Source organism: Cynoglossus semilaevis, chromosome 13 (genome assembly GCF_000523025.1).
Source record: "Cynoglossus semilaevis isolate Cse_v1.0 chromosome 13, Cse_v1.0, whole genome shotgun sequence".
Classification (NCBI taxonomy): Eukaryota; Metazoa; Chordata; class Actinopteri; order Pleuronectiformes; family Cynoglossidae; genus Cynoglossus; species Cynoglossus semilaevis.
This window is the reverse complement of record NC_024319.1, coordinates 20382725-20410292: the sequence shown is the minus strand read 5'-3', so window position 1 is coordinate 20410292 and position 27568 is coordinate 20382725. Positions and strand designations below refer to the sequence as shown.

The window sequence follows — 27568 nt, the reverse complement described above, 5'->3', positions numbered from 1 at the left end:
GAAGGTGTCCCTCTCAATCACGCACGCACGCACGCACACACACACACACACACACGAGGATCTCCATACAGCAACAGTAACCCCCAGAGGCTCGTCTCCAACAGCCCCTCCATCTCCATAACAGCAAAAACATCAGTGTTTTCACTTTAAAATATCACAAATGATCTTTTTACACCCAGAGCCCCGACCTGCCGTACAAACAATCACCGTCCCATTCATACTCCTGTTAAAGAGCCAGGACTATCCAATAATAAACAAACTGTTATTCCAAAACATATCACTAATAAATAGTTCATTAATACATATATATATTTATATATATATAAAAAACAGTCCACTCTCAGGTTTTACATTATACAGTAATAATCATCCATCCATTCGTCCATCACACAGCCACATACACACTTCGCCCAGAACATGTTCTCAGCAGTATTTTACCATAACGTTCACACATTCAATCTTTCATATTATTCAGGAGCACACACATAAACAAACAAACCTGTCAAAGTCATGATGGCTGCTCTTGAGGAGGCAGCCGGGACCCTAAAAAACTTAAAAAATAATCTTTTCTCTCAGGGTGGGCGGGGTAATGTGAAGCCCCGCCCATATCAGCAGCATAAAGGGCAGAGCCTCAAAACAGAATAAGCGCTAAACAAACAAACAAAGAAAAATACAATCCCCCCACTGACACAATTCACTCTTCTGGTCAAGAACATCCAGCTGTTCTTCACAGAATCCCATTGCATTAATGGATCATGATCCATATTTGACATTTTCCTCTTTTGGAAAAGAAATGCAGCAGTTTCGTTTAGTTTCGTCTAAGCATTTTTCGACGTATAAAATAATTCTGTGCACAGAGACACCAGCGAAATGATTGCCTCTCATCTCATTCAGGTCTCAGCAACCAACCAAAACAAACAACAACAAAAAACCTAAATACAAAAGAAGGAAAAACGATGCTGTGACTCCTTGGTTGTGTTCCCACCAATGTTGTCTACTTTGCTCTAGTCTAGTTTCTCCAGTACCGACGGCACGTACACCAGACTGAGCTCACTGCCAAAGTCACAGATGATGGCAGCATTGTCCAGCACCAGCAGCTGTCGGACACCCTGTCCGTCACTGCTCTGTCCCAGGTACACCGTCTGCAGCAAGTCCCCAAAATTCAGGTCCCAGAAGGAAACGCAACCCTGGCCCCCGGTGACCAGGAGAGACTCTGAGATCACACCCAGACTGGCTCCACAGCCCACTTCCTGTTGAGGAGAGAAAAAGAGACTAAAAGGTAAATTTGTGGAGAAAAATGTACATGGAAAATATGTTAACTTACAGCTGAACTTAATTCTTCACATTCTTGAGACATCGGCGTGCAAAAATAACTAACTGGGAAGATAAGACAAGCCAAGCAGTCTTCATCAAGGTCAAGGTGCCTGGTGTTTTTGTGCTGATGTGTCCTTGGTCGTGACACTGAACTGAGAGGCTGGTGACAGCACCAATAGCAACATATGTATATATCAGCAACACGAAACAATGGTGCAGTACCTGCTGTATGGAGTACAGTTTGATCCCTGTACTGCGGTCCCATATACAGATGAGGTCGTCCAGTCCTGAGCTGATGACACAGGAAGTGGTGCAGACCAGTGAGGTTACGTCACCACGATGACCGTAAACATGGCTGACACGGCTCCCTGTCAGGACATCCCACAGGCAGATGGCGCCGTCCTGCCCACCGCTTGCCAGAACCATTTTCTAAGAGACAGACAATGACAGACATTAATATCTGCTGTTCAGAGAACAGCAATTCTGTAGGAGTTACAAGTTTTTAAATGAAGTACATAAAGTTTTTAAGCAACGGCTACAGATGTTTACACAGGTGGGGGCTCGACAAAAGTCCTGACGAAAGAAGCTTGGCACTGCAGAAAAGGGTTGTGCGAAAAAAGTGTGGGAATATATAGTGTCATGTGTTACATTCTAACACCGACCTGGTCGATATAGATGGCGGTAATTCCTCCAGAGTGACCCTGCAGTGTGAAGAGGCAGCACGAGTCCTCCAGACGATAAACCTGACAAATGGTTGTTTGGTTATTTACATGTCAGACTAATGTCAGACACATTAGTCCAAAGGAGTACCATATTTTCCGGACTTCATTATGCATTTTTTAGCTGGTGAGACTTATACACTGGAGTGAATTATAGTCTAGAAAACACGGTAAATAACATTGGTAATAAATGTAAACTAATGTGCTCATATCTGTTACCCTGACTGTGTGGTCCTGGCTGCCAGTGACCACCCTCCCTGCTGCTGCCCGCAGCACCGTGATAGGCTTCTGGTGAGCACACTGTATGGAGCGTGTGAGCTGGAGGCTTATTGTATCTTCACTGCTGTAACAGGGAGATGAAGGCATGTTACCTCGACCTGGAGCACCTGAGGACAAGAGACACAAATGGGGTCAATTCATGCATTATTTAATCTTCATAAAAGTGGAATCACCTGTACCTGTGTCTAGTTAACCAACATATCATGCTCTAGATTCACTTGATACATTTACCACGTTATGTATCAGCTTCTGAATAGAGTGGTTGCTTCTCACCTCTGTATTGTAGCAGAGCCAGGGGTTTGTTTATCTCAACTGTGAAAAAATCCAGAGAACCGTTGAGTCGAGCTGCGACAATTCTGAGGTCCAGCACAGGAAACATAAGAAGAAAAAAAAAAGTGAAACTTTATAAAAAGTTATAGAATTAAAGTTACACTCAAGGATGTGAGAAGTAGGCACCAGAGCAGCCTGAGACTTAACTTTAAATTGCCCTTTTTTCCATATGCAATGAAGACAATGATGAAATACGTTGTTTGCTATCAGCAGACAAATAAAACATTCATCCTGGGAGGATAAATTTAAAACTGCAGTGTCTGGGAAGTGCCATGTTTCTGGTTGACAAGATAAAAACTACACTTCTCTACTGCAGCACTGCTTTTTTTTTTTGCTGTTGGGAAGTCAGCTAAACATTTCTTTATGGAGACCAGAGTAACAAGACCACGTCCAAATATATACTTTATTCCTTTGTGCAAAATATCAAGTGTTTTAAACCAATTTTAATCAATGTGAAACCTCCACCAAGAAGTAGAAACACATGTTTGACTTTGATGGTTTGTGTCTGCACCTGTTGTTGAGGAAGGCCAGAGCTGTGATCCCAGAGACCCCATCATCATTACTGCAGCGTAATGAACCCTCCACTGCGTCCCATAACTAAAACAACAAATGAAGCTTAAACATGACCTTCATTTTACAAAGTGTATTCATTTCTAGATGTTGTTTTGTTTGAGAAACAGAAGAAGGGGTGTAATATTACAGACCTCCAGTTTACCGCTGCTCCTCCCTGCAGCTATCAAATTCCCCCTCAACTCCATCGCCCACACAGAGCTCTCCCAATCAGCCGTCGCCTGAGACCCTGCTGTTGAAGCCCTCCCCTGGGTGAAGGTGCTAGATACATCCCCAAAGCTGGGTAATTTCTGGAGCTGAGTGCCCGAGGGCGGTGAGGAGGAGGCTGGGGAAGTAGAAAGATGGGTGGAGGGCGAAGGAGGCTCATGCTCCATGTAGGCTCGCTCCACCAGACCACCAAAATCGAACCCAGCTCTGGGTGGGGTGGAGAGATGGGAGGGTGGTTGACTAGTAAAGTTTGTGTCGATGAGTGGAGTGAGATCAGGCTGGTCTGTGAACAGAACCGGCCGTGAAGGAGCGGTGCGCCGTCTCAGAGGGTAACCTTCATCCTCTGACCCCCCGTCACCACAGTTGCAGCGGTCACAGCCCTCAGTGCCCACACCGTCAGATTCTAAGGTTCCGCTCAAGGTGTCCCAGCATTCCCTCTGGTCCCAGCAGCCACTGCTGCTGCTTCGCCTCAACCTTAAACAAATACCCGGAATAATCAGAGGAAATCAGAGAAAAAACACTTAAAGGTATTCATAATAAATATTAAAGTCTAAAAATGTTGAAACTCCTTAATGATGATACCTAATAATGTTGATTTTTTTTGTGTTTTTTTCTACAACAAAATTCAGCATGTGATACATTAGATGATACTGATGCCAGGAAAAAATATTTTCCTGGTTCAGTTTTTCGCAAATTATTTTAGATGATTAAATAATTACAATGTTTAGAGTCCAAATTCTTAGGTCAAGTTCTTACTTTTCTTGTTATTCTTTCCACACTGTTAAAGTTGGTAAAGTTCTCTAAAGAAAATTATTCTAAATTCTGCTCCAAAGGACATGTTCATGGACAAAGTCACTCTGAAAGCAGCTTTTGTTTGTCAAGTCTGTGCCTCACCCATGGTTTGAGATGACAGTGAGACAGTCCCCGGTCTGAGCATCCCAGACGCGGATCTGTCCTGCGAGGCAGCAGCTGGCCAGCAGCATCCCATCACTGGCCAAACACTCAATGTCCTTAGAGACACAAAAGAAATTAGTCAAACTCCAAACAAAAAATTTGTTTAAATGTACCAGCTGTAAAACACCTTTATTTTCAGTTGGTGTATATTAATCAATGACAAAATAAACCTTGCAATAATTAGAATAAATAAATATATGGTTATATTTTGACATGTAAGGCTAAACTATAGCATAACAGTTTCTTCTCAAGCTGCTGGTTTGTTTTGCAGTGAAATAACTCAGACATTTACAATCTGTTCATTGTTTCCTTTTTATTGTATTTATCTGTCTGGTCTCACCATGCTGTGGCCCCTCAGCAGTAGCGGTGATATCTCGCTAACTGGTGGAGAGTAGCCGTAATCATCGCATGGCAGGTCTCCTCGGCGTCGCCGCCCGTGGGAAATACCGTTTTGTCCGTAGTTACGTGGGCAAAGGACACGGTAAAGACAGAAGAGCAACAGGACCAGTAGGACGCCAGCTGCTAGTCCAAGAGCTGCCACCCTGGAGGGAAGACACATGAAGACAAATGTGGATGTTTAAATTCTCTCAATACATGAACATTTTGGTATTTTTATCAGCACTTTATCAGCATCAATATTTGATGAGTATGCTAACTCCTGGCAGCTGATTTTTAAAATTAAAATAAAAAAATCACAATTATTGGGATAATATTGGAAATAACACAAAGTGTTTTGGCAAAGCAATAATAAAAAAAAGGTAGTGTTGACCAAGAGTTGAAGGCTCAATGTGCCAATAGTGACTAATCACATGCAACACAAAAGCCAGATATGAGAGAGTATTGTATCTGGTGACAGTTGTATTAATCAGATAAGATAAAATTACACATTTACACAACGTCCACCATCTGTTGGCCGCATGCAGATACTTCGATATAGGGGCGCATTAATCATACATGACGAGTCACATTTGCTTCTCGACTGCCTTATTGTCAAAGGATATAGTTATGTTCATGAAAAACCATTGACTGCAGGAGTCTGACTGTGTACGCACAGATATGAGCTCCCTCTCACACTCACACACCTTTACTGTTTGCAAGAGAATGTGGCAGAACGGTGAAGATAAAAGCTGACAGACCAGTGCGACCTGCTGTCCTCAGCGCAGACCATGAAAACTCTGGTGCAAAACGTCAACACTAACGTCACTAGTTTTCTCAGAGCCTCTTATCCCCTGTCCTTTGTTTCCTTTACTGTCTCTATTACAAATGAAGAGTGTCTGAAAGGGACATAACTATTGGAACAGTTTAAATTACAAAAACCTTTGGTTTTAGATACTGTTTCGACACAGGTAAACTCCAGGGCAACTATGCTTCAGTGTGATACACATTTCCTGTGGATTGCCCAATGCATGTTGGTTAATAGGGTTGTAGGAGACACCCTTCAGTTAAAACAGAAGTTCAAACTATGTTTGAAGTTGACTTAACATAACTAAAGATTAGACAAGAAATGGATCAAAATAGGCACAAAAAAAAAACACAAAACAACAATTAACCAAAGAAACAGATGTAGGCCACAATCTACTTAGAACAAAAATCACCAAAATATAAGACAAACTAAAAATTACCCAAATAATGGCTAAATTTTTGAACATTGCCTGCATACAGCTTTTTGTAAGAGCATGGCTATGTTAGCGAATGACTAATCTTAGTGTGGGTTTGACCAATTTAATGTCAAAATGTTGCACTACATTTGTAATTATGTTTTAAGCTTCATGATAGAAATGTAAAAAAAAAAGTAAAAAGATTGAAACATTTATCTGATGTGGCTTTGAAGTTTGTTCCAACAAAATACTCTGCAAAATAATAAATTGAAATTATCTATAAAGAAACTTTCAGTGTCGTAGTTATAACTAATTCTTCAATGTCACTAGTTGGTTAATGTAATCAATAGACTTGCAAAATTTAAAAAATAAAAGACTGGAAACAGTCTGTTGATCTTTTCTGTTAAGATTTTACATTTTAAAACTTTAGATTATTTCTATTGTCATGTTCTTGCAGGTAATTCTCACCACATGCTGTTTGAAAAGCTCTCATACTGAAACACCCAGTCAAAGTGTAAAGTACACATACAGGTTATTCTTGAATCCAGAAGGGAGTCAATCTAATCTTAGCCATAGCTGAGGTTTTACACAGAGGAGAAGCAACATTCAAAACAACATTAAAGATCCATGGTCCCTGACAGTGTTGTAGCAACAAGTTCATTTTTATCATCGTGGCCTTGTCTTTGTTTCAGGGTCAGCTAAACAAGCCATAAACTCAATCGTGACATCATTCTGAAGGTCATGACCCTGACCTAGCTACAACAGATAACCCTGCTATCGACTGTCCAAAGATGAAGCCAAGTGTTCTAGAATCCACCCGGCAACCTTGATTTCTTGGACAAGAGTACAGTAGACTATCAGGAGGCACAAGTGTTGTTAGTTCTGGTTGTTACTGAAGACATTAACATAATACAAATCTTGAGGGTCATTTTAATTCCCTTTAGAGTCTTGAAAACTGTCAGGGACGATCCTTGGCACAATAACAGCAACTGAGAATTGTGGTTGTGTTTAAAATATATCATTATACATTATGTACATATATACATTTATGAATAGTTTTCACAGGTTACAGCCACAGATGTAAAGCATGTTTGCAACTTTGATGAAAGTTGAATTTTTTAATTAGTGAGTAATATGACAACTGAAGTGGACTTTTTGAGTATTTTAATTTTAAAATTTTGAATTATCAATTCGCTTACTTAAATGAGTCAACTTTGGTAAATGTTAGGTTTACTGTAGTGCAGAAATTCTAAACGTTTTTAAATTGTTTCCTCAGTTACTTTATGACAACAGTTTGAACAGATTTAAATACCTAAGTCAAAGTCAAAAGTGACACCTAGACATCAGGGACCCCTGGTTATATTAACAGTTGAGTGTTGGAACACTTACTTGTACAATGTAAGATCCACCTGTAGATCTGCAGATACTTTGGGAATGACTGGAGGAAGAGGGGGAGGGATCTTGGTGTCATGAGGGTGACGGGTCTCAATAGCCTCCTGGGGGGTCAGGTGAACAGTGACAGGAATGACTGGAAGAATGCTGATGTATCTATAGGGGAAAACAAACAGTGAACAAAGAGTCTAATTAGGTCAAAGTCACAGTCAATTTACTGTATATAGTATGCAAGGATTCGTCTTTCCTCCTAGAAGTAAGACGGACAGAGACAAATGTATACAAAAAAATTGATAAACTGCACTGATTGTTACCTTTTTGCTAAAGTAATGTTGTAGTAACTGAAGAGTGATGGCCAGTGCCTAAAGGACAGTCTCCTCCAACCTTCTTCGTCTTCTGCTGCCCAGGTGATCTGAGGCACCGCTGCAGGAGCCTGAGGCAGGGAACCTGCTCTGCCTGGCTCAAGGTGACCCTGTGATTGGTTCTCTGGCATGGGGGTTGGATCAGGTGCTTGGTGAATACTGAGGGTGCTGCTGGGATCTCCACCTCTGAAGACAGGAGCGACGCCGAGGTGGTGAGGAAGGATGGCTCCTCCAGGATCGCTCAGGGGGCTTTGCTCCGATACTTGTGTGGCCAAGTAGGTGCGGATCCCTGCAGGGTCTGTGTAGACGAGAATGCCGATCCAAATGACAGTGCCAGCCTGGAAATGAAGCCAATGTAGGATAAAAGAAAAAAATGATTTAATCCTGGAACCTGAAATTTGGCTCAAGTGCGCTCAGCTTTTAAATAACATTTTAACAGGTTAAGATTTTAATAAGGAGAACTTCCCAAATTTAAATAGCCAGCTAATATATCTCAGTAACAGGTCAAACAGACCATTTGAACCAGAACTAACTACTACTCTCACCATAATAATACGCTGGGCCAGACGTGTACGGGCCAGGAAGTACACCACACGCAGCCTTTTGGGTAGCCTCAGGGTCATGAAGGGCGGGGTCTGAAAAGTTATCGTGTGTGGGGAAGGTCGTGGAGGTGGAGGGACCTCACGTGGACGTAAAGTGCCAGGTTTAGGAAGAGGCAGCCCAGCTTCTGCTGGCAGGCGTCGGTTCAGGTCAGCCAGCTGATGAGGAAATATGCAATTAGATATAAATAAAACAGAAAAAACAAAAATCTGTTTTAGCCACAGTGTGATATAGTTTTACTCTAAAAAATGAGTTGCTATATTAATTTAATCTTATATTTTTTAATGTTTTAGATTGAAGTGCAAAAGGCAATAAATATCCTATACAGTGTCAAAATGTCTCTGGTCAGCACTTTTAAAGTTAAAGACATTTTCATCCATCATGAATAAAAAATGATTAGACACATTCATAGGTCCACAATTCTCAAGCTGACAGCAAGCCAGAAAATGTTAAAGGCTTCAGTGTGTGAATGTGTGAGATTCTCCACAGTAAGATGTTTTAAATGAGAAGTGCATGTGCATGTGGGTAAACTAATCTGCAAGCTATGTAGTGAATGCATGTGGGCTGCAGACCACATTGTGACTATTTAGTGTTTGTGCGAGTTAGGCAGTTAGGTTTTATATCATCTTTGTGTATCGGTATCAGCTTCTTTCTTAATAAATATTACTTAAACTTTGCAAAATCAGATGGTAGGTTTCACAGGTAGCCAACCCTTTGTGGTCCATAACATGAACAAGTGGACATTTATTAAATAATAAAATGTTGTTCTATCAATAAGAACAACATTATTCAGCTTCACTGGTTGTGACGTCAATAAAGTTTTGTATTAAATAAAATGACAGTAACAAACTCTGAGGGACACAGTTCATACCTCCATTCTTCGAATGTCTATAGACAGTACTGTGGTGAAAAAGAACATCTGCAGGAAGAAATCGGACACCAGGCCCACGACAGCAAACAAACAGAACTCCTAAAGAAACAAATGAAGCCGAACCATGGACATGGGTAAGGAGGAGAACACATAATAGCAGCTGTAGACTTCTGATGATGAGACAGACTTGATGCATGTCTATGTTTTCTTTCTGTTGATAAATCAGGTTTATTGCACTTTTCTATTACCTGGATAGCGGGAACTAATGTGAAATATCCAATCAAGATGATACAAAGCTCTGTGGCCACATTCTTCATAATGAACCAACTTTCATTACTGAGACCTGTAAAAGAAAACAAAACATTTAACATGACAATTTGATCAGAGGGATGCTCTGATCACCACAAGAAGAATTAATTAGAAGAACAAGTTATAAACACAGTTTCACCTTGTGCTATGCGTAGTTTGACCTCAAGGTCAACAGGTGTAGAGACGACAGACTTTGTTAGGACCAAAACGTTTTCTAGGCCGATCACCACTACCAGGTATGGAAAAATCTCCCTGCAGAGAAGAAATGACTTTAGTTTCAGTGAAGAAATTATTGTGAAAAAGAAAATAAAGAGGATTTACCACCTAAATACATTACAGAACCTGAACTCGTAAATATCTGGGCTGATGACAGAATAATTAGCAACTGCTAAGTGGAAAAAAAAAAAAATCCTCAATCATATGTCCTTTATTTGGGCTCTTTTTTCATCCCTGTTTTACCATAAATACACCAGTTTTCTTACTAAAATTAACTAATATCTTTTGCTGCTATATCTCTGCTAAAATATTTATATATTCCACTTCTAAAAATGTAATTAACAATTATTTCTCAGACATATACACATATTAATTTTTATATATATATATATATATATATATATATAAAAAAAACACTGGTAATTAAGTTTTAAATTACTTCCCTCTAACTGCCTCTAACATTTGCCCTCTGGCAACGTTCTTCTGTTGTAGTGCAGTAAGCTTAGTCAAATAATGGAGATTAGTCTGTACTATAGAAATAACTCTATAATTGGGTCACAAGGAGTGAAAAGTTACACACACTACATCACACACACCCAATAACTCAGCTCTTAGAAAAATACTATCAGCCACTAACTCCTCAGTCCTGTGTGTGTGTGTGTGTGTTTGTGTGTGTGTGTACTCGGCCGTGACTTGGCAGAATGTGAAGATTACATGCATATGTTTGACCTTGAACATGCGCATGTGTGTTAGTGTGCCTGTGTGTTTATGCAAACAACCCCAGCACAGCCCCATGGCTCTTCTGCGTAGATTTTGGTCAGTGGTTGATCGATGATGTGCTGCTATCACGCCATGATGTCTGCTTTCTAATAATCCTGATGTGATTGGACAACCATCAAATAGTCAGTATCGCTTATTCCCTGCCTCCATACTTAGCTCCACCCACCTGTGCACTGTGTTTAATACTTTACTTTTAAATCAACAGTAATGAAAAAGCAGCTGCAAACATGAACTTAATATCTATTTTAAATTTACTGGGAAGTCAATAAACATTTTTGTGTAAGGTATCACAATGGAACTTCTGTGTAAAAGATAACACACAATGAACTAATTGTAACAGCCCACAGCGGATCCAGGGGCCGTAAATTATTAACAGGAGAAATTTGAATGCAGACTCAGAAGCTACAGTTCTACTACAGATAAAATGTTGCTATTTTCCAGTTACTTTGCATGAACAATTCTGGCCCACACACCAGGAGTAGGTCCTTAAGTACTAATATTCTAAGATTAATCAAGGGCTTTAGCAGGACAGATGTTTATGTGACCCATAATGACATGATGTCATTCATTAAGAACATTTTTTCAGTTGCTTTGAAAAGTAGTTAGTTGTTAATATTAAAAAGCTATGTCTCAATACCTAATTTTCTTCACTTGGAATGAGTGAGATTTCTTTAAGAAACCTTTGGAAGCTACCGACTTTGCATTTCGTCTAACAGTGAGCAGCTTTAAAATGTCTTTTTCACCCTCTAGTACAAAGACAGAAAAGTGTTTCTTCCTACCCTCCATTGAGTGTCGGCGTCAGTCCAAAAAGTGTGCACAGTCCCACAGACATGAGCAGCGAGCTGAGGACTGTGACCACAGCAGCCAGAGCTAGACCCCACTTAGACTTCACCATATCAATTTTACCTGCAGAAAACAGATGTAGCCCATGAGGATATTTTCATTTAAAACAATAATTCCAGAAATACTCTTTACAGATGGGGAAAAAAAATACGAGTTTCCCAAGTTATGATTAAGCAACTCCTGCAAGAATTTCTTTGTGATATGAGGAAACATCAAGTTACGAGTGCTCATTTGAACTCCATTTTTCCACTCGACACTGTCACACTCACTGTCGCTTTATGTCTCTCTTCCCCTCTCTTTGTCTATCATCTAAATCGAGTCTTCACTCCCAGTCCTTCTCATAGGCTTAGTGGCCCAACACACACAGTTTCACTCACTGTCCCTAGCTTGGCTATTTTACCCATTTTTTACATAAAAAATATAACAGGTTTTCTTAAGTATTATTATTTTATATCAATATATATCATATCAATATATTTGTTTATATCTATGTTTTTTATGTTTAGATGGGGGAATTTTAAAGTAATCAATTAATAGTATATTTCTGCAGGGCTACTCAGTGTATATATGTATGAACAGTGTACTTGTACAATGTTTATCCCTGCTCCGCACAGGACCAACCTTGGGCTTCAACTCAAAGGTACGACAGGCACATTTCAAAGGTTCTTTATTCCTGAATTGTTTTATTCACTTTCGTGTTCAAGAGGGATGAAGGCTAACAGGGAAAAAACCCAGAGAGTTGGACCTACGTGTGGAGAAGTAGATGTATGCAAACAAGATGATGTATGTGGAGACGAGAGGGATGAGTTCAGCAACGCCAATCTCCTCCTTGAAGTGGACATGAACCATGTGGTCGTCTCTCAATGTGCAGTTGGCTGCCGAATGGAGCTGCTTCAGACGTGCTCGCAGGCTGCCCAGGAAGCTGAATACACAAGATACAAAAAATGATATGGATGATAAAACCAATGTCAGAGTGAACATGCAGTATAAAAATGATGAAATCTTCTAAAGAAAATCAATGCAGTCATTTGAAACCACTGACAAATAACAAAAACAGGTTTAATGGGAAAAGGACTCTTGACTCATTACCTGGAATCGTAGCTGGACAGCACCACAGTGATAGTGTATGTCACCACCCTCTTTCTGTTGTAGTGACTCACCCCGGTGTGTTTTCCAGGAACACCAAAGAGCAGATCTGTAAGACAAAAAAACATGTTTTATAAATCAAAGCAGAATGACGATGATTACAGGTGAAGAAAACATTGTTTTTAAATCACTTCTACAAGATTTTCCTTTCCTTAAAACTGTGCCCGTCTGTGGAGAGTTCTATCTCTTATTTGACTGTTAGGATTTAGTCACTCAGTGTGAACATGAGTATAATTCTGCCTGTGTCTGACAGCCAGGCCATCCCTGACTCTAGCTCCACAGTAAATCTTCCTACCATTAAATCACATGAGTTAGGGGTGAGGCAGAACACTTTGAAGCGTTTGGGGTGATTAGGTTCAATGTGTAAGTGAATAAAGTTTAGTCAAATTTAAAACGATTCAAAGAAATACAAAACAAAAACACAAAAAATTGAATTGAAATGAAATGAAAGCCTCAAAGTTCCCTTGTGGGGTTGATCATATCTTAACTTGATACTGTTATTGTCCACTGCAAAAGAAGGCTGTTCTCCTGTAAACACCTCCCACCCCGTCCTTACCTCGCAGTGTGGCTGAGGTGTGCAGGCCTTTGGGTTCATGTTTCTGAATGGTTTTGAGGAGGTCAGGGTCTGAGTCAAAGAGATCTCGCTGGTTTTGCCAGTAGTTGCCAGGAGAAATGAGCAGACAGCCATGTTCTGGAAGCACCGACTGCATCCGCCGTAACCCTGGCAACAGGTCTGTCACCTGGAGACATAATGTCTCCAAACTGCGAACACCAGAGCTGACAGAGAGGAAGCAAGGAAAAAAAGGAGGCGTCACTTATCAACACTTACAGAAAAGTACAGTAGAGCAATACAGTAACAGACCAGGTATAGGGCAAGGTCCCTGACCATTGGACCTTCACTGTTTCTCAAGGTCACTGATGTTTTTCAGTCGTGGCTCAGTTTGTATTTTCCTTTGTTTTTTTTTTAATTGTTTCTGCTTTATCAATTTAAAGTTATTTCTGTTTTAGGCTGTCATAAGTTAAATAAACATCTGATTGTAGCAGTGTATTACAATACAATTACAATAAGAGAAAGATAAACTATTTTTTATTTTGTTTTCACTAAAATAAAAACCACCACCATGAGCAAGAAAATTTGCATTCCTTTCAAATAAAACTTACTTAAAATTAGAAAATGTGTAAGTATGTATAAGGCACCTCTTTTAAAAATGTATTTATTCTATTTGCTAATTTTTCAACTAATAAATGTATATATTATTATAACATATTCTAAGAGGTCCGCTGTTGGTTGGAAACGTGTGTTTACCTGTCAGTGTAGACGTGGTTACGAATCTCCTCCAGCAAACTGAAGACTTGGCCCAGTGGTGAACGAAACACGTCCACTGGTACCAGATGGCTGTCCCATGGAGACACTGCTGCCTTCACCAACACCTGCTGTATGTAGGCAACTGGAGGACCTCGGTACTACAACACACAGGTATACACAAGCATTAAGGGTACATGATTTGTGATACCACTAAATACATCTTCAGCAAAAGTGACACATGACGCTAACCTGCCACTTCTTCCTAATTCAACACCAGTGCTAAGAGATCTCGAGAGAGAGATATCGGTGTGATATTGGACAACATTTTAGAATTGGATACAGCCCGTCTAATGCTCAAATTAACTTTGCACGACATGCCGTAAACAGGGACAATACTGAGCCATCCCTATTATTTATATCAGTTAAAGCTTTAGAAAACTGTAAAATCTAACTAAACCATTGAAAATTAGTATTTTTGTGCCGTATACATTTGCTTGTGATGCTACTCTCTTACCCAGTCAGGTTGTTCCCCTCGATCTCCCTGGGGCTCATGATGAGGGACGTTGTAGTCTCTCACACCTGTAGTAAATTCCACAGGACCTGTCCCAGGCAGAGGAAGCCTCAATAACGGATAGCTAGAAAAAAAAATGGGAGTTGAGATTGTACCTGCCCTGTTAGTGTTTGACATTTTAATGTAAAACATTCAGTTCTTCTACTTGAACGGTCATATGACTCTGTGGCTGTTAATGGTGCAACACTAACAACACACACAAGGCCTGTGGCTTTTTATGAAATATATTCTGAGTTTTTTTTTATTTTTTTCCACTTAATGGCGAGTGTAATGGGATTGCACAGGTTTTAATCCTTCCTTTAAGAACAAATCCACAGTACAGAAATATTTCAGCCCCAGAGCATTTTAAACCTTCCTGACATTTACATAAGTACGTCACATCTGCCTTTACAGTAGCGGGTCGTGTTGAGACAGAACAACTCAAGAAAAGTTGACTGCAGGGCCCCTGTGAAGACCGTGACAAGTCAAAAACAGATCACAGTTAAGTGTCTAGATCTCAGGCGGTGTTACGATACACCTGAAAAATGCAACAGAAAGAAACCCTGAATGTTCCCATTTTTCCACAAGCACTGTTGATTAAAATACTATCAAAGCTTGTTGCTCTGTATGGGATTGAGTTGGAAAATTTAACTTTGGATTCACTGCCACTGGACTTCACTTTATTTACAACATACTGCACAAGTGCAGACACACAAGGACCAAGTATTTGCTTTTTGTTTCAATTTTAACATATACAGCAGTTCCCCGAGATACAAACATCTGACTTACGAACATTCGTAGTAATGCATTTAGTCTCTGACTATTAACACATGGTGGCCTCAGGCCTGATCAGTTGTCTAAAAGGGGTTAGTCAATGAAGCCGTAAATGGAGATGTTTTGGTAATGTATAATTAAACCTAAAAAACAATCATCTACATTCATGTTTGAATTTCAATGGTATTAACTGGGAAAAGCAGATAAATAAGTGAGTAATTACTACTTTTCCCCATCATTATCATCACCAACAGTCTGTGTCTTTAGTGCTTATATAAGACCATAAATTTGTCTCTGATATTTGCTGACCGGAAAACTCCAATCCACTTTCTCCCTCTTTCACACCTCCCACTCACTGCCTGCCCTTCTTCCCCTGGGTCACTGTTTCTCTACAAAGGCCTCCATTGTGCCAAGCCGGGCCTCCTCCTGACAAGCAGATGGAGGGCCCAGCCTCCTAGTCTCAAAGGGCCATTTTCTCACAGACCTCTGCTCTAGTACAGCATTAAACAAGCCCAACTGGCTGCCCTCTTTTCTTTCAGATCGCCCCAGGTGTTGGTCAATTGTTGTATAAGCTCAGCACCCCTACTGTAAGTGCTGTGCGGACAGATCAGCAGGTGTGTGTGTTTGAGTTGGCTGTTGCTTTTCACAATGGCTTTTCGACTGAGATCAAGAGAAAACTTTTGACCTTTCTTTTTAGTGTAAAAGTATAGTCAAAATACAGCATGCGTTGAAACATGAAATTAGTGCTATGGGCCCTTTTAACTATATTTATTGATTAACGATTTTATTTAATCATAGCCACATTATCATTACATTGTGATTCACTGCGTTGTGATCCATTATATTTCTATTTTCCTTGTAGCTTATCTGTATGTGAGGAAGGCAGTGTAATTAACCCAGACAGGAAACCTACCAGCAGGTAAGGATGCTGACAGAGGTAAAAAGGATGATGGGTACTGGATAGGAGGCACACAACAGCCCGTGGCGGTAGAAGGCTGCAGAGATCTTCTCTCTCAGCTGCTCGCGCAGCGTCATTGTGATCGACGGGGTCAACTCCCGGCCATTTGGTTGCTTTGGCCGGCGGAGGACAGTGCGCCGTGGGGCATCCAGGGACCTAAAGAAGTGAATAAAATGAGAGTTCAAACTAGGGCTGTCACTTTTATTAAATGTTCGAATCAGATTAAGGAATTAAACAGAAACTTTGGAGGTACCTGCACTTTGAACTATTTAATTTTTAGTAAACACCAAAAAGTTAAAGTGTAACTTGACCCTAAGGTTGACCTCTTGACCCATGAGCAAATGAAGACTGGGTGAAAGAGCATGAGGAAGTAAGTACGTTATTAAAGCAGCGCACACAAGAAATTATCCAGCAATTGACTTAAATGCTCTTTGTGTTTTTATGAGACAACATATTTCATTTAACAATCTTTCAGCAGGTCAGCAGTTCTGTACGTTATCATTTAATATATACATAAATTAGGTCAAGTTTAACATTTGATTTTGAATATTATTTTATTTTATATTGTGCATTGTTGGAATGTACTAAATTGTTTCATAATTTCTATTCTTTGAAACATTAATATTAATTCATGCAATTGCAGTGCCTTGATTTTATTGAGGTTTTACTACAGACAGCAATAAATACAATGGTACTGATGATTGGCATAATTTCTTTTAGTGTTTGGTTTTTTGCCTTGGTTTCCAATTTTAATTTCGGTGCACTCCTAGTTTCAAGTATTAATTAACACATCTCTTAAACACAAGTAATTAGTTCAAATGGTTTCATGCACAGCCGTGAATTTGCTGGTAATGTAGGTGAGCAGGTGCATTCTTAGAGAAGTGCTGACTGAGCTACCTAGTGCAACTTTGAGTGAGGTAGCAAAACCGGCCAAAAGCCTGCACAAGAATACAGCAAGCTTAAGCAGTGTTTCCTTTTTTTTTTTTCCTGGGGACCCGTATTTTGAAAGTCACAACCCTTTACGACCCGAGTCAATAGACATTATTCGTAAACTCCTGGGAAACATGGTGCGGGACGACCCAAAAAAAAATATCTCTTGAGGGTCACGACCCAGTCTTTATGAAACAATGAGCTTAAGGGTATAGCAGAGAAAAGTCTTACTTGACTGCAACTTTCGTGCATCGAGCAAGCAGTTGATACAAATTAGTTTTTGTTTGAGGAACTGCTTTCCTTAAGCACACAACATTTTTTATACAAATCTAAACTACACTAAACACCACAGTGATGCTTGTCAAAAAGTTGACATTGCGGGGCAAAGTTTTTGTGTAAACCTTTGAATGTAATGATAATATACACTGAAGAAGCAGGGAATTGTCTAAATGCCGTTTTGTAGACCCCACATTTACAAGCTGTAGTAGTTAGTGCGTTTTATCTTCATGTCTAACATAAAAACTGTTTCTGTAATTTAAAAAAATGTTTCCTACATTCAAAGTGGTGAATCATGAAAATCCTTGAAAAACACACACACCTGTGGGTCTTAGTAAACCCAAAAAAACGTACAAGACACAAATTTCACAAAGAACTTCCTGTTGGGCTGCTTTTGTCCCAGACAACTAATTGGTCACATAACACACTAAAATGGCGCTGACCGCTGACTACAGCTAGAATGGGTTTTTCCATCCGACAAGCTCATACCAGGGTCACATGGAAGACGGCAACTAAACACACTGCTCATTGAGAAGGCTTGAAGGTGTGGACGCATTCCTACTGCAAAAACATGCAACACTGGCTGAGCAGCTAGTCTAAGATAAACACCCAAAAAGATCATAATATATGGTGGAAATAGCCAGCAGTGTAGAACTTCTGCTTAAGTAACAACAAACACAAAGTCAACCAGAAGGCCGAGAAGAAGAGTACTATTTGAAGGACCACTGAAAAAAATTTTTTTTTCCGAGAAAACAAATACAAAATTGCCATATGAAACTTAAAAACAAATACATCAGTAGAGTTTACCAGCTAATAGAGGACCGTTCACAAATGGGACACCTGACCGAGATAACACAAAGTTGTGTTTTCCAATCTGTTGTATGTTTTGCTGCATTTCAAACAAAGCCAAAGTGCAAGTACCATATGCAAGAAGAGCCACGACCTCAGGTGGCTGACTATATTTATTTTAAATAAGGAAGTGCTGCAGAAATGACAAGTCATTTTCATCCTGTTTCTTCATTAGTTAGACAGGAATTTCAATATTTGAAGATGAGTGACTTTTTCTTTTTTGTATTTAATTGCATCATCTGTGCATGAGCAGTGGCAGGCAAGCAATTTACCTATGACTACAGCTCTGATTAAAAGTACAATTCCATTTTGGTCAGTTGGACTAAATATTTGACAGTGCTATAAATGCACAAGAAGACTTAAGGGTTATTTTATTGATTTTTTTTTCCTTTAAAAATTGTTTACTTTACGTTGCAAGAGACTACATGGCATCCCTGCTTCGAGTGTGAGAGAGAGAAAGAGTAAACATGATAACTATTAGTTAAAAGTCAAAAAGTGTTCATAATAAAATAAACAGAGTAAAGTGAAAACTAATCAGTGAAATGGTCCAAGTGTACTTACAAATCTTCATTAAAAAATAAAGAATACTCCATGGGACCGGCACATTCAAACTATGTGTAAAGGATTCTAACCAACACATTCTGACTGTTCTGATGGCACAACTGTCTACTTTTTGTTTTTACATTTTTAAAATACATTTGATGTTCTTTATTTCATAACCAGGCAAACCACACAATCATGAATCTGAGTTCAGATATGGACTTACTCCTGACTTACTACTCTTTGCATTAAAGTTGGCTTGTCTAACCTAAAGGTCTCAATTACATTCTCTATTTAAGCTTTCCACTAAATCTCAGCTTTTGTCTCACTTTTTGTTTCAAAATGCCCAATTATGTTTTCCATGACGTGCTGCTTTATCAAAATATTGAAACCTGTGCTAGGTCATTGAGGTTGAGGTTTGTCAGGCGGGGAAAAATCCCCCAGGAGTCTCTTGATCTGCCTTTATAAATACACTGTACAGTAAACAGAACAGAAATCTCCATGCAAGTTAACACAATAGGTTCTGAAAAAAGATTTCAAAGAAACGCCTGTAGGCTCTTGTGAGGTGAGTAAAAACAAAGTCTCCATATATTGCCTTTATCCAGTGTCCTGCCTCCAAAAACTTTCATTCAGCACCTGCATCTCTTAGCTGTAAAAGCTCTGTCCCCACATGCTGTGTGACATGGAATAAACAGTGAGATGTGATTTGGCAGCAGCAAAGCTGCATCACCGTCACAAAACTAATCTGGGATTTTGTCAATCAGAAATTGGTTAAGACCTTCAGATGGCTTATCAAGACCATTGAGGCATTTTGAAACATTCACAGACCAAAGGAAATGCAAGCACAAGCAGTACTTTACAGCCAAAATTACTACCTTCTGCGTGGATGCCATGAAAGCAAAATTCAGGGTGGGGAAAAAACAAATCCTGTGACTGAACAAATAATTTTGTTGCAGTGACTTATTTATATTTATATATATATATATACCACATTTGAAAAAAACAACGTTTTATAACCAGAACAGGATAAAAAAAAAAGCTGCGCTGAAAAATGATTTGCATACACCCAAGACAACTAACAGTCTAAATAGGAACCAGTAGAATCACATGCAAAACAAAAACACAGTCAATTAAAACGACAAACCAAGAAAATAGACAACAACAAGGCCTTATATATTATCTAGTTTATCTATGCATAGAAACTGCCAAAACCTCCAAATCCAACAAAAACAAAATTTAAACCAAGAACTTGCCTTTGCTGTTACATTTACCCCAACTGAAACGGGAGATACTACAAATGGCTAAAACGTCTGACTGCTTACCTTTTCACAACACTTCCTAGAATGCCAAGTTTGAAAGCATCTGCAGGGCTAATGGATTCCAGCGACATAGTAACCAATTGTCCATGTATTAAAGTGCATTTACTAGTAGACTACAAGTATAGCAGAAGTTACTGTGAGACGCAAACATTTCCAACATCCACAAACATTTCAGAGAGCGCTGGGCAGCATGAGGTCCCTGTAAAAAAATGCCTGCACTGACATTCATTGCTATTGTTGCATAACTTGGAACTAGGCTCTTCTGATCAGTGAGGCCCATTAGTCCTGTTGTAAATGCAGCTCTCTGTGGATGAGCAGATTACTGCCCCACGTTTTTTTCTTTAGGACCAGTGCTGATGATAAAGCAAGAAACATCCTGTTAACCAGTAACCACACCGCAATAAAATTGATGTGTAGCAAACAACAATTTTATCAAATCCTTCATGTGTACAAATTATAGCATGGACTGATCACCACTCGGTATAGCAGTCAGATTTCCTGGACATTATTTCCTATCATATTCACCTTTCTTCTGCTAAAGTACATACCTAGAAAGTAAGTTCATTCAAACATAGTAGCAGTGCTGATGCAACACACCTGTAACATCACTATCACCAGTTACCAACTAGCACAAAGACCCCGAAGACCAAAGGGTTCAAACAGTTTTGAGGAACAGTGATTTATTATTTGAAAATTGTTACCCATGGACCTTCAATAAAATCTGTAACCATCTGACCAACTAACAAGCAACAGTTCACTGACGCTATTACCTATTCTATACAAAGTTGCATTATTATAATAGTTGCATTAAAAATTTGTAGAACAAATCATTGTTGAAGACACTATAGCCTTCAAACAAAATACATTGTTGAATACAAATTATGAGAATTAGGAAATTTCGTAAGCCAACATTTAATGTTTGCTAATGCTATTTAGCATCTATACTCTACAACTACTACTAGAAAACTATACAAAAAACAAAGATTTGTTTTAGTAATTAAATGTCGGTTTATCTGTTTCACAATCACAATTTGTTTTAAAAGTGTATCCAAGTTTAATTCTTCTCAAAAGTTTTCAATTTTCGATGATGCAAGCAAGGGGCGCACAGGCTAAACGCTAACAATACCAACAATGTTATCCCGAGATAAAAATGTTAAGAAAAATGACTATACACAATATAAAAACAAGTTTTAAGCAATCCCGCCATATGCATTTCACATACCACAAAGTGATGGAACTCTCAGCACATATTTAATACACCTGTCAGTGTATAACTTTAGCAACCCTGTAGCTAAGGCTAATGACTTTAGCATCCAGTATAAATCAACGACAAAGCTAGCATGCTTAGTGCGGCTACGGTGCTTACTTACATGGTAATTTGGGGGACATTTGTTGTTTTGTGACGTAAACTGGTGTCCGGGTATGAGCCACAACAAAACACTGCAGTTATGACCACAATAAAACTTTTGTTGATAACAGAAGGGATCAGGCTATCCCGGCAGCTCCCATGCTTACCACCACTTCACATAATGCTAACCTGCTAATGTGCCTGTTAGCTCTATGTCGAAGCATAAACACTCACCTCCGGCAAACTTTACAGCTCTCCAAATGTTATGAACGGCTGTGTGAAATCACCCCGAGTCGCAGCTGTGTATTTATTCCACTGTTGCTGGGAAAATGCACAAGACTAACGTGCATTCCTAGACCTGACGGTGACAAGCATAGGCAACCTTTCTAAACTCCAGGTTGTCAAATCCCACAGAGGGAGAAACAAGGACCCTCCAGCAACTCACTCTAACATGCGAAAAACTGAAAGAGAGCGACCTCTAGCGTTCATAAGTAAGGTCGACATGCATTTTAATAAAATAAAAAAATCTATAGACATGATGAAGGGAGTCAGGTTTAACAAGAGAAAAGACAAAAATGCAAAATGGATACAAGTGATCCAATGTGACAATCACTAAAGGTTGTAGAAAAGCTGCCAGTCAGTCTGGCACAATTTAAAACACTACATAAATATATGTCCTCACTCATTGGATTGAAAATGAATTGGACTTTATTACAGCAGTGCCTCAATGTACATACTTACATTTAGTTTATTGATGTAACTAAGGTATAAAAAAAGAAAAAAAAAAGAAAATCATGAATGAATATGTACTCAGAGTACATGCTGTGATGCTCTAAACACTTGATAAGAATCTCTATTACAAGAATCCCTTGATTAGTTCCATGATGAAAAATGTTTGGCATAAATGAAGTAGACACAGTATGACTCTAGAGTCATACTGTGAGAATCAATACTGATACCAAAGTCTCCATCAACTTTCTTGTTTGCTGTGTCCTTCCACCTTGGGCCAGACCAGGTCCTTGGCTTTGGGTGTTAACAGTGAGTAACTAGTCATTCATTCTGGCACCAGTCAGACACTGACTAGAGGACAGCACTGGATGTCCCTCGAGCAAAGAAGGATGCTCCTTTATCATGGACCTTATATTGAAACAGTTTATTCTGTGTGTTCTGCCCATCACCTTGCCTCCTCTGCCAACACACTTCCACCTAAAAACAAAAGACAAGAATGTAAAAAATTCAGTTCTTTGTCATAATGGGTTGATTATATGTCATTTCTAATAGAATTTCTTTAATGGTAAAATCTGCTCTATCGCTAATAATGTTATTTATTTCATTATGACATAAATAGATTTTTTTAAGCATGCAAATGCACCTGGCCATGAATGTCCCTGCAGTAACCAGTTGGAAGACCCTGGACATCAAGAGTGAGGCTACTTTGGTGAGTCAGACCCTTTAAGAGGCAAGCAGGGCTCTCATTGTCTCCTTCATCTTCTTCTTGATCACAACGTACCAACATCACCATGTTGCCCTTCAGTACAGTACAAAGATTTATAAATATATGAACAGTATATTACGCTTTAATCTGCTTTTAGTGGCAACAATGGAACCTTACTTCATTAGCAAAAATCTAACCTGTAGCTTGGAGCAGATTGTGGCTTGACAGTAGTGGCTGAAGTCCAGGACTGCCCCAACCGTCACCCCCAGAGTCAACAGCACACTAAGGTCATCCACCAACAACACTGGAGGTCCCCATTCTTCTGACTCTGCCTCCCCACCACAGGACCTTTTAACCTTGGAAGACACAAACTCGTAGAGATCTTGCAGGCCCAGTTTTGGGTCTCTGGAGATAAAATAAAATGTACAATGTAAGGAGAAATGGTGGGAAGAAAAAAACTGCACAAAAGTGGGTAAGGGTTACAAAATAAAGAGAATTAAAAAAACTGTACCTGAGAAAGTTCATGGCTTGACTTCCTGTGTGTTCATCTTGAGGAATCAAAATAGACAAAGACTCCTGCAGTCCTTCAAGAAACACTAGCTGACCCTTTTCTTTCGCTTGTGCTAAACTTACACCCTAAGACAACAACACACACAACATCCATAAAGTTTCAACCATCAGTCAATATATGTAAAATACATAATTAGTTGTCCAACACAAAAGGTTATGTAGTTGAACTATGGTTCCTTTTTTTACATTTTTTTTAAAGGTTTGGGACATTTTCAAAAATGTTTCTTAATTTCTCAGGTTATCTTGTTGAATAATGTTTTACCTACCAAATATGAGGCAAAACATTTAAAGCAACATCACTGTGTGTTATGTCATAAACTAATTATTTTATGTCCATCTCTGTCAAACTCACCAGTCTTTGACTAACTGTACTGTAGTGGCTGAAGGACTGAACCATCGCAAGGAAACACACTTTGCATTTTGCTGAAACAAACAAACACAAATATCAAAATAGTCCAACAAGCAGGTGATAATTAAAAATAATTCAGAATTATCTTAAACACACTTACCGCGCAGGTAAAAAGACAGAAAGTGATGAATCAGGAAAGATGCATCACTTTGTTTATCTGATAACAGAATGAAATCGCCCTGTAGATTCAAATGAGGATGTTATCGTTTGTTTTCAGTACCTATAAACTACCATCCAACAAAAGCGTGTACATTCTATCCTTTAAAATTATTTTGATACATGCCCAGTGTGATTACCTCTTTACCTTTGTAAAGCTCTCAGGGCTCGTGTTCAGGATGCTGTTAAGCTCTGTGTACATAGCTGGACTGGCTATAAAAAGCCCAGTCTTCCAAGTAAACAACAACGTAAAATGTCGTAAGACAAAACAAAGCAACGTGAAACGTTTTAAATATTTGTGTTTATTCGTAAAGTTCCAGGATCCATCAGAAAATACGCTAAAACTTAAATATTTCTAAGTCGTTAGTAGTTAAGGCTATTGGGTGTAAGCTAACGTCAAACAGGCATGCTATAAAGATCAAAACCTAAACAAGAGTTCCCACTTGGTAATCATTTTCCGGCACCTTCTGCTCATGGATAGAGCGCCAGCATCCTCTTATTACAACAAATACTGCGCTACATTTAACTTACGTTAACTCGGTTGCACCACTGCATCACAACAACATTTCTGTATATATATAACTAACGAAGACCAACAACCGTAACAGGTTTAATCGTTGTATTTAGGGCAAAACCATCGTTACACGAGACAATCTTTGCCAACGCTCGAGGACTTCTTCATGGTGTTTATTCAATTTTGACGTTATACACAGCGCCACTTGTTGGTAGCACGATGCAACAGTAAAGCGTCAGGAATCAAGAAACAAAATAACCTGACTGGTCCGCCATAAAAAAAAATTTAAAAAGACAAACCTATTATAAATACTTGAGTATTTTCTTGACCTTCTTGACTCGGGTTGCAGCGAAGAGAGCGCATGCCTTAGCTATTTGACCACCAACATGGGGGTGTGCATTAAACATTAAATAGCTAAAAGAATTATTAAAAAAAAAACACCGTTATGTGTCATAAATACATGGAGGTGGAAAATAGCATCTAATCGTGGTCAAAATCAGCAGATGGCGCTGCGCAGCTGTAAGATATACCTTCAGGACTATATATGCAGTGAACCTGCGCCTCAATTTTTATTCCCATATTTTGTACGCTCCCTCTGCAGGTCACTAATGCACACGTAGATATCAAATTCTTCATGGTTTAGGCAGTCATACAGAACTTGTCAGTTGTAGGTATTGTCAGTATTTATTTGAAGTTATCAATTCAAGCTGACATAGAATTGGAATAATAATGGGGTCAGAAAAGTGTCATATTATTCCTATAAACCTGCACATCTGTATAACTAAAATGTAGCCATTCATATAAACACAAGGTTGGTTTAATTTGGCAGAATCAGAGTCCAAACACGTGTTGTTTTGTGTTTTTTTTTTTTTTACTTTACTGTATGTGAGATGAGCAGACATTCATCACTGTGAACTGCTCGCTTGTTCTGCTGGAAATCGTCGGCACAGCAACACAAATAACACAAATATAAATGTCTGTGTTTATTTTGTGCTTCTGCCAAAGTTGCCATGGTTACAGTTTCTCCTAGGACACAGTTTGTAATTCTCACTGTCCCTACAGCAGTATTGAAGGCCAACACAAGTACAGCAATGGGGAGGTGTGAAACTTTTTCTATAAAACACGCACCTCATTCGCTAAAAAAAAAAAAGTCAAATCTGTTTTCATTTTTTATATGTGGAATATATTGCATATCTTCAACAGTTTTACCTGTTGGTTGCATTTTGTAATTTGGAAACCTAGGACTTTTAATTGGAATACTCAATGTATTTGTTTTTCGAGTCCAGACTCGGTCCAAATGGCTTCCTCCACTTTTTTTTTAACACAACGTTGTTGATTTGCTAAATTAAGGCAAAGCATTTAGGTCATGTCAGTAGGCATTCAATAGGCATTCAGGAATCACCACTGCCTTGACATCCATTGATCATAGATGGAGGCAGTGATTAAGTAGGGCCGCAGATAGAGTAAGACAAAGAAGGAAGATTTCTATTGTCTTCCCACTGCAGGAGCCTAGCCTTAGTTTGTTTGCTAACAATCTCACTGTGTGAGTGTTTGAGGTTTAGTTTAGGGTACTTTGAAGAGATCAACTTTGGAATGGTGGCTGTAACAACTAAGACCTAGCCATAACACTGTTGTCTTAGCGTTAGCCTCAAATGAATAACCTTTGTACTGAATTTTACTACATGTAACCCAAAGGTGGGCATTAGTAGGTTGAAAAAACCCCAATATATATATATATGGATTCTTTTTATAGAAAATCATAAAATGAGCTAAAAATATATGTGATAATTGTGCAACAAGGCACATCAACTTTTAAGGAATAAAGTAAAGATTGTATTTTATTTTAAAAAAAGTCAGACCAAAGACTCATGTCTGAGCTGATAATGATCCAAATAGCTGCGAAACCCAGTGTGTGTGTGTCTGTGTGTGTGTGTTTTCATTCCACTCTTTCATATCTATCCCCCTGTCCACTCTCGCTTATCTGCCAACGCCACATGGGAGAGGGCGTCGTTGCTATGGAGATCCTTCCTGATGCTGCAGCCTGAACAGGAGAAGTGACCTCTGAATTTATCTGCATACACAACCACACACTGCATGGATGGATGAACCGTATGGATTAAGATCACCTCACGCAGCTGGATCGACATGGAGTCAGAAACAGCACGACATTAAATCCGCTTTTTAGTGGACTTTAAGGTTCAGAGTTGCACCATGCGATCTGACCAGACGACCCTAATCCTCTGCCACACAGCAGCACAGCTGTCAGTGTCCGCCTGGACCACATACAGTTCAGACACACGCCGCTGACCTCTTCATGACTGCGGATTTATTTCTTTAGATTCTTCTTGTGCTTTGACTTTGACTGTCTGCCTTAAGCTCCTCCCACTCAATGTTCACAGATAGGTCCAGTTGCTGATAACACAAGGAAGAGTTGCTTCGGTATAATTTGTCAGATAACTATTATTAGCTTAAAATATCTAAGCTAATAATTTGTTTTATATAAAAACCAATCTTCAAAATAAACACCATATATATAGACACTATATATATATATACACACACACATAAAGAATTTAGGTTGAACTGCTTTCCATCAACTGCTCATATTTATCAGGAGGTAGAATTGCAAGTAAACTAAAAATAAAATGATGTGAATAAATTTTAATAAATAAATTTCAGGAATGTAACTTTACTTTATATAGTAATAATTCATTCCCTTAAAATGCATCAGTAGCATAAATAGTCTTAGACTATTAGTGAAAGACAACAAAGAGTAAGAAATACACTGGTCTTTTTTATCCAGTGCTGGGAGTTAAACCAACTGGGACTTAGATTCAACGATTGGCTGATCATGTGGTGGAATGATGGAGCTGATGGTCCTGAAGGAGCTCCTGTGATTGGCTGATACAGGCACACAAATGTAGTAAAGCATGAAGAACACACACAGACACACACACGCAAAACACACATCCATGTAGGCCAACATACACACACACACTCATGTAGGCCAACATACAAACACACTCATGTAGGCCAACATACACACACATACGCTGGATGAACACAGACATGTTTGGAGTGTGCAAAAAGACAAAAACAAACATATGTGCATATTTGTAAATATAAAGACAGAAAATCTGACAG

At 39.1% G+C, this 27568-nt stretch overlaps 2 protein-coding genes across 6 annotated transcripts; both read right to left on the bottom strand.

The window, feature by feature from the left end:
• Window positions 1–554: 554 nt before the first annotated feature.
• scap (SREBF chaperone) lies at window positions 555–21770 on the bottom strand. Of its 3 annotated transcripts, none has more exons than XM_008324172.3 (23): window positions 21575–21770; window positions 16034–16234; window positions 14311–14431; window positions 13797–13954; window positions 13047–13267; window positions 12434–12539; window positions 12094–12266; window positions 11281–11407; window positions 9645–9757; window positions 9445–9539; window positions 9197–9295; window positions 8271–8483; window positions 7678–8063; window positions 7361–7519; window positions 4714–4915; window positions 4314–4429; window positions 3347–3893; window positions 3154–3239; window positions 2586–2668; window positions 2253–2419; window positions 1977–2057; window positions 1537–1743; window positions 555–1250 (listed from the first exon to the last, which is right to left on the bottom strand). In XM_008324172.3, the coding sequence occupies exons 2-23, from the start codon at window positions 16153–16155 to the stop codon at window positions 1005–1007; spliced, it is 3828 nt and encodes a 1275-aa protein (XP_008322394.1). In that variant the 5' UTR covers window positions 16156–16234; window positions 21575–21770; the 3' UTR covers window positions 555–1004. The 3 variants fall into 3 exon arrangements, with proteins under 3 accessions (XP_008322394.1, XP_008322393.1, XP_024917397.1); XM_008324171.3 differs by lacking the exon at window positions 21575–21770 and adding an exon at window positions 21363–21566; XM_025061629.1 differs by lacking the exon at window positions 21575–21770 and adding an exon at window positions 19996–21345.
• A 263-nt stretch (window positions 21771–22033) lies between these two features.
• elp6 (elongator acetyltransferase complex subunit 6) lies at window positions 22034–24570 on the bottom strand. Of its 3 annotated transcripts, none has more exons than XM_008324169.3 (7): window positions 24442–24570; window positions 23855–23933; window positions 23698–23768; window positions 23287–23411; window positions 22973–23180; window positions 22713–22868; window positions 22034–22546 (listed from the first exon to the last, which is right to left on the bottom strand). In XM_008324169.3, exons 1-7 carry the CDS (start codon window positions 24463–24465, stop codon window positions 22421–22423), a joined length of 789 nt encoding a protein of 262 aa, XP_008322391.1. In that variant the 5' UTR covers window positions 24466–24570; the 3' UTR covers window positions 22034–22420. The 3 variants fall into 3 exon arrangements, with proteins under 3 accessions (XP_008322391.1, XP_008322390.1, XP_008322392.1); XM_008324168.3 differs by lacking the exon at window positions 24442–24570 and adding an exon at window positions 24059–24409; XM_008324170.3 differs by lacking the exon at window positions 24442–24570 and adding an exon at window positions 24051–24407.
• Window positions 24571–27568: the final 2998 nt, after the last annotated feature.

Excerpts from the sequence above, each read along its gene's own strand:
- scap (XM_025061629.1), bottom strand. The coding sequence starts at position 20,063 with ATGTCGCTGGAATCCATTAGCCCTGCAGATGCTTTCAAACTTGGCATT. Across the intron at positions 16,235-19,995 it reads CTAGGAAGTGTTGTGAAAAG|GTCCCTGGATGCCCCACGGC; the intron begins GTAAGCAGTCAG and ends TCACTTCTTTAG. Across the intron at positions 2,058-2,252 it reads GCCAGGACCACACAGTCAGG|GTTTATCGTCTGGAGGACTC; the intron begins GTAACAGATATG and ends ACCATTTGTCAG.
- elp6 (XM_008324168.3), bottom strand. The coding sequence starts at position 24,112 with ATGTACACAGAGCTTAACAGCATCCTGAACACGAGCCCTGAGAGCTTT. Across the intron at positions 23,769-23,854 it reads TCTGTCTTTTTACCTGCGCG|CAAAATGCAAAGTGTGTTTC; the intron begins GTAAGTGTGTTT and ends TGTTTGTTTCAG. Across the intron at positions 23,412-23,697 it reads GTACAGTTAGTCAAAGACTG|GGTGTAAGTTTAGCACAAGC; the intron begins GTGAGTTTGACA and ends TTGTTGTCTTAG.